This window comes from Ruditapes philippinarum, unplaced genomic scaffold, assembly GCF_026571515.1.
Source record: "Ruditapes philippinarum isolate M1 unplaced genomic scaffold, ASM2657151v2 ctg5413_1_1_1_1, whole genome shotgun sequence".
NCBI lineage: Eukaryota > Metazoa > Mollusca > Bivalvia > Venerida > Veneridae > Ruditapes > Ruditapes philippinarum.
This window is the reverse complement of record NW_026853605.1, coordinates 87,492-94,431: the sequence shown is the minus strand read 5'-3', so window position 1 is coordinate 94,431 and position 6,940 is coordinate 87,492. Positions and strand designations below refer to the sequence as shown.

General features: G+C 34.9%; 1 protein-coding gene across 1 annotated transcript; it reads right to left on the bottom strand.

Moving 5' to 3' along the window:
* Positions 1–1,068: 1,068 nt before the first annotated feature.
* On the bottom strand, positions 1,069–6,940 carry LOC132737321 (perlucin-like). The gene is made up of 6 exons (XM_060724586.1): positions 6,790–6,940; positions 6,280–6,392; positions 5,718–5,808; positions 5,091–5,188; positions 2,724–2,866; positions 1,069–1,164 (listed from the first exon to the last, which is right to left on the bottom strand). The coding sequence occupies exons 1-6, from the start codon at positions 6,938–6,940 to the stop codon at positions 1,131–1,133; spliced, it is 630 nt and encodes a 209-aa protein (XP_060580569.1). The 3' UTR covers positions 1,069–1,130.

Sequence of the window (6,940 nt, the reverse complement as noted above, 5' to 3'; positions counted from 1 at the left end):
CATTGCGCATGACCACCGGAAGACGATGACACGATGATGAAATCGCGATGGTACGATGGTGAAAACTTGATGGTACGATGGTGAAAACGCGATGGCACAATGATGAAAACACGATGGTTCGATGGTGAAAACGCGATGGTACGATGGTGAAAGCACGATAGTTCGATGGTGAAAACGCGATGGCACGATGGTGAAAACGCGATGATACGATGGTGAAAGCGCGATGGTACGATTGTGAAAGCGCGATGTCACGATGGTTAAAACGCAAAGGTACGATGGTAAAAACGCGATGACACGATTGTGAAAACGCGATGGCAGGATGGTGAAAACATGATGGTACGATGGTGAAAACGCGATAGCACGATGGTGAAAGCGCGATAGTACGATGATCGAAACACGATGGCGCGATGGTGCGATGTTACGATGGTGAAAACGCGATGGTACGATGGTGAAAACGCGATGGTACGATGGTGAAAACACGATGGCACGATAGTGAAAGCGCGCTGGTTTGATGAAAGCGCGATGACACGATGGTGAAAACGCAAAGGTACGATGGTGAAAACGCGATGACACGATGGTGAAAACGCAATGGTACTATGGTGAAAACGCGATGGCACGATGTTGAAAGCGCGATGGTACGATGATTGAAACACGATGGCGCGATGGTACGATGGTAAAAAAGCGACGGTATGATGGTGAAAACGAGATGGAATATTGCGTTTTCACCATCGTACTATCGCACCATCGTGATTCCACCATAGTACCATCGCTTTTTCACCATCGTACCATCTTGTTTTCAACATCGTACCATCGCGTTTTCACCATCGTCCCATCGTCCATCGCGGGTACAGACTATATGAAAATATAGACAAAATACTGGTTGGAATACCAAATAACTTTTAAAGGTGGTTTTGAATAATCGTTTAAAATTCAGAAAACTAAGTCATATCCATCAAGAACAATGAAATCTAATTTAATTTATATAACATACTATTATGTTAAAATTTAAAGACCTAGATAATACGAGGATGCAAGGAAATGTATATAAACGTACTACAAGGCTACTTTAGTTGAAAAGTGACTTTTATTGTGGCTTTCGTACATAAATCGACATCAAATAATAATGCTTATCATCCAACTATCTGGCTAGGTTCCACATCAAGCCTACAATTAAACAATATTGTTATATTAGTCATTTCATTCACATAAAAATATCAATTGATGCTTCAAATGATATTTTTCAAGTCAAACCGAAATAACTTCAGTCAGTCATAAGACTTTCTTGAATTTTAAAACCATCTTATTATTCTGGCTAAAAGAAAGATTCATTGTAAAAAGATTTATCTGAGGTTGTATTTCATTATTTTAATGTTTACTATTTTTTTCTGCTTAAGCAAGTAGCTTGAATTTAGCACTACTTCCCAGAACATCCTAAAAATCCCGACACTGCAACATTTTCAATGTTGCTGTTTTTTTACTAAGACTTTTTCTAAGGTTTGCAGTTTTCAATTTTATCCAAGTATTGTGAAGCCAGTTGACTTGAAGTTGTAAATGTTTTACTGATGTTTAATGTATCTATACATACGAAACTAAGCCTAAATACCCGCGCTAGTTATTAAATCGTTCTCTAGCTGTTTTGAATTGTTACAAACTTTTAATGATAATTTAATCTTTGAATCTTATTGTTACAATACTTAGCTTTTCATAATGATAATTAAATATTTCTTTTCAAGATGAAACAAGAGCACCACTAGACGGATCATTATATGCCCGAAAGTGATTTTTTAGTAAGGATGAAGCATTTGTAAGACATTGGAATTAAATAAAGTATTATCTCCTTCAAAAAGCAATATTCCTTTATAGCTGAAAAACCTTCATATATATACAGTTGCTGTTTCCAAAGCACCTCACCAAGTTATTATCTTGTAAGTAAAAATGCTACGACGGATGGACGGAAAGACGCCAGGGGTATAACACAATACAAGCAATTTATTCAGGGCATATAACTAATGTACTCAATATAAGTGATTATACTATGAATTTTGACAGTTGTAAAACTGTTAACAATAATAAGGTCATTTGATGACCTTGTGACTACAATATAGATATGGATCTTTTATTCAATAAAGGCAATCATCCTATGAAGTTTGAACACTGTTACCCAAATGGAACTTAAGTCATGCTCCAGAAACCACAATTTTCAGTGTAAAGATCATTGTAACCCTGACCTTTGACCTAATGACCCTAAAATCAATAGCGGTCATGTATTGGACTTGGCTGTTCATCCTATAAAACTTTACTGCTGTAGATTAATTAATACTTAAGTAATTGAGCAGAAACTGTTTTCAGTTTTAAGGTAATAGTGACCTTGACCTTTGACCTTGTGACTCCAAAATCAAAAGAGTTCTTTAACTAAATATTGACAATCATCTTTTGAAGTTTGAACACTGTGGGCCAAATGGAACTTAAGTTATGCTTCGGAAACTGTTTTTAGTTTTAAGGTAATATTGAACTTGAGCTTTGACCTTGTGACCCCAAAATCTATAGGGGTCTTTAACCCAATATGGACAATCATCCTATGAAGTTTAAATATTATTACTTAAGTAAAGCTCCGGAAACCAAATTGCTAACGGACGGACGGACGCCAAGTGGAATAACATAATATGCCGAAATTCTTTCGGGCATATAAAAACGAATGACACTGAAATGTCTTATATTCTAACTCTATTTCACAGATGAAGTTATGTTCCGTTTCACACCATCCATCATCCCAAAGCCCAGTGCTACCATAAAAGGCCATACAATCCTGGTGTTTGCTGGCATGTCCAGCATCATTATTTGGCTCCCCTGGTCTCCAGTGTGTATACTTTAACAACAGAAAAGAGACAAACATAAGATAAACAAGTAAGCAGCAAAATTGCTACAGATTCTCTTACACAAAGTTTACCAATAATGACTAATGAAACTTTTTATTTTTTCAAAGGAGTTTACGAAAACTTATGGTAACAACGACATAATCTGAAGTCATTAGCTATTGAAAGAACAACCTGTTGACCATATTGACTAGTTTAATGAGGAGATATAAACAACCAAATCAACTTTGCTTCTTAAATTAACAACAGCGATCAGTAATCACATGTGTCGCCTCATGATGGCCAATTTCATGTTGGGACAAATTTTGTGACAGACAGACGGACAGTGCACAACTAGACTTGGTACTGATCATTCCTGTAAAGTTTGGATAAAATTGCACCAGTAGTTTATGAGGAGTAGTCTGGACAAGCTTTTGCGTATCTGGCAACACACAGAAAAAAAGACCTTTTTATCAAAGGGCCATAACTCCGCCAAAAATCATTCAACCGGAAAACCCGTGCAATATGCGCAAGGACTTGAGCTACAGATCAATCCTGTAAAGTTTCATTGAAATTGCATTAGTGGTATAAGAGAGGTGGTCCGGACAAACTTTAAAAATAAAAATTATTAAAGGGCCATAACTCTGACAAAAATCATTGAACCGGAAACTGCTGACATTATGCACAACTAGGCTTAGTACTGATCATTCCTGTAAAGTTTGGATGAAATTGCACCAGTAGTTTATTAGGAGTAGTCTGGACAAGCTTTTGTGTATCTGGCAACACACAGAAAAAAACACCTTTTTGTCAAAGGGCCATAACTTGGCCAAAAATCATTCAACCGTAAAATCCTTGCAATATGCGCAAGGACTTGAGCTACAGATCAATCCTGTAAAGTTTCATTGAAATTGCATTAGTGGTATAAGATAAGTAGTCCTGACAAAATTTAAAATTAAAAATTATTAAAGGGCCATAACTCTGACAAAAATCACTGAACCGGAAAATGCTGACAATATGCACAATTACACTTGGTACTGATTATTCCTTTAAAGTTTGGATAAAATTGCACCAGTAGTTTAAGAGCAGTAGTCCGGACAAGTTTTGTGACGGACGGACGGACAGACAGACAGACAGACGACGGAGAAGTGATCCCTATATGTCGCCACTACTCCGTAGAGGCGACACAAAAATCAAAATGTAAACAGATACTTGAAAAAATATGGTTTGGTATGTAATTATTCAAAGGAACAAAATGATAGTTTAATTTATAACATCTTCTGCTGATTTAGCAAATAAGGTTTCTATTGAAATTGTAAAAAAAAACAACATTATTTCATTTATTAGTTATTCTTGAAGCGGTTAATTTGAATACTCAGTAGTGTAAATGTTTGTGTTGAAATCGATATCGACGATTTATTGTTCTTTAAACAGCACGGAGGAAGGAAATGGTGTGTTACAAACTTAAACAACTTCAGGGGTCAAAACCATCTCACCTGCTGTAGCTAAGAGATGCATAGTCTCCTGAAATACGGACATATTTAGTCTCCTATTACGGTAACGCAGCGAAAAACAGTGACTGTAATTTTGGTCCCTTCGGCGCTTAAATGCAACCCCTCAGCCACAAGGGAAACGGACAATAAAATGGAATAACGGATTTGATACGTCATTAAAACACAGTGATGTCGCCGTGTCGGTATACTTATATCACTGGACACTTTTATAAGGATCGCGAAAAATACGCGTTGAATGTTTAACCCTCATATGTACTACCAGAAGATCACATGTACAAAAGATGTGTTCTCAATACATATATGATGAATGCTGGACTGCTTTTTATAGAAATTCCTAAGTCTGAAATCAGTCATAAGACCAAAAACTGAGACAATTTTGCGTTTTAAAGAAAATGTCATAACTTAAGTCTCTTTATTTGTTGGTATTGTACAATACTATACAAAATTACTAACTGAACGGCAGTTTCCAGCTTTTGATGTTATATCCTTTTAAAATCATGGTTTTATATGTAATCGGGATCTTAAAAAAGATGCCGAATCCCTCAAAAATCTGGTGAGGGCATATTATCAGGCCATGATTACATTATCTGTGACGAAAATACTTGAAGAAAAAAATGTTTATTGGAACGGTCTTACGTTAGTCCTAAAAGTTGGATATTTTGTCCTAGGACACACTTCACACTTTATATGAAACGCAGTCCTGCAGATATATTAAATTGACCCCCACCTTTACTGGAGTAACAGCTTTAGCCCAGATCCATTCTGTTTCCGACACGGCATCGGTTCCTCCAATCCAGTAATAAAAGTCGTGATCAGTGGAACTTCCTATACAGATATTTTCAATAATAAAAAAACAACAAATAATAGTTTAAATAGGTGAATTTACAAGAGTTTATAGTACGATGAGTGCTCGGCTATTCTCAGTGCTTGGTATTAAAATAAGAGCCTGGATAATGTTAAAAAGGGCCATAATTATTTAAATCTATGTTAGTTTTATGGGCCTTAGACAATGACCTATTATGCACACCTACATTATGCTCTTTAATATCAACCTATTCCTTTCAGCAGTTTTGGAGATACCAATTTGCAGTAAAATTATCCAAAATGTGGTGAGTACAATAGCATTCCCTATTCTCAATTTAAACGATATCAACAAGTACTAGTTTAATTGACATTCCCCATTTAAACATGTAATATTTATCACCCCATTTGACGCATGCGCATGCGTATGTTGTTTTTACCAAAATTATGATTAGTACTTGTTGCAATTTTCATATTGTCATCATTAAATTTCAGATCTGTGGTATTTTAATTTAAAAGAGAATGAAATACATATATAATATTTATTTCTTACCTTTAAATAATTTGATGTAACTTGCCAAGAAATTTTGCTCACGTTCAGTCTCAATGAAGGCCAAATGTGAACCATATGCTTCGCAATAAACCTGTCATCCGGCCAGTAATTTAAATATTATGTTAAATATTGCATTTTGTCATCAATTACATACTTGATAATCGCTTTTTATCAGATGTTTAATTAATACTACACAAAGCGTATTATGATATCATTTTTCTCGATTTTTTATTGGCTGAAACAAATACTTTTTGTCGTATAGGAATTTGTCATTAGTAACAGTTTACATTTTAAATTATCATAAATTCTTCACAAGGCTGGCTAGCTTCTCGGTCCTCGGTCGCATTTATCTAATGCAGGCTATATTCTCCCGTATATCCTGTTAGAAACTTGTATATAGCTGGTGGTATTTTACATACGTTTTATATACGAACGACTTAACTACAGTAATATGACTTGCGTCGTTTTACTCGTTTAGTGTCCAATTAGCAGTCTATTTCTAACAATTCTTTTCAGACACAAAAAATATTTTACAAATATTAATTAAGAACTTCTGACATACAAGTGCATCCGGCCAATTGGCAAGGTCGTGTGAAGCAATGTAGCACGAGTCATCATGACGAACAAAACCATTAGGACATTTCGTAAACACTAGAGAATCAATATCGCGTCGACCTATTCAAATAACGAAAACATGTAATAAATAAAGGTTTACATAGCTTTCTCGTAGTGTTATATATACGATATTTATTTATTTGTTTAACAAGACATACCAAATTATGTTTTTTCCTGAGTATATTGGCATTTCATTTCATTTCTAGTTACTTTTTAGTTTTGTAATTGCATATATGTATATATATATATATATCTAACTTAACAAGGACTAAGTTCTGATTGGTATTTTGAACAGTTACTGTAACATAAGGATTTTCATACTTATTTTTGCAAATTGCTAAATTAAAAGTTTTGCATCAAAAGTTCTAAAAGGACAGGAAAACACAATAAAGTTGACAAATAAATAATATACGAACACACGCATTTAAAATGTTATTTGACAAACTAGTGTTATTACCTTTGTGGTAAATTTCCTTTCTTAATAATTGTTTCAATTCTTTTTGCACAAGAGATTTAACAAGACTTTCTGAAATCGAGCAGTTACAAGTGTTTCCTTTTGAAGCTGCAATTGTTAAGGAGAAACAAAGTAGCAATGCTAAAACCTCCAT

What these genes read in the sequence shown, in the direction of transcription:
- LOC132737321 (XM_060724586.1), bottom strand. Translation starts at nt 6,940, where the DNA reads ATGGAGGTTTTAGCATTGCTACTTTGTTTCTCCTTAACAATTGCAGCT. An exon ending in TTACATCAAATTATTTAAAG is followed by an intron (nt 5,189 to 5,717) that starts GTAAGAAATAAA and finishes ATATCTGTATAG; the next exon opens with GAAGTTCCACTGATCACGAC. An exon ending in AAGCTGTTACTCCAGTAAAG is followed by an intron (nt 2,867 to 5,090) that starts GTGGGGGTCAAT and finishes CTGTTGTTAAAG; the next exon opens with TATACACACTGGAGACCAGG.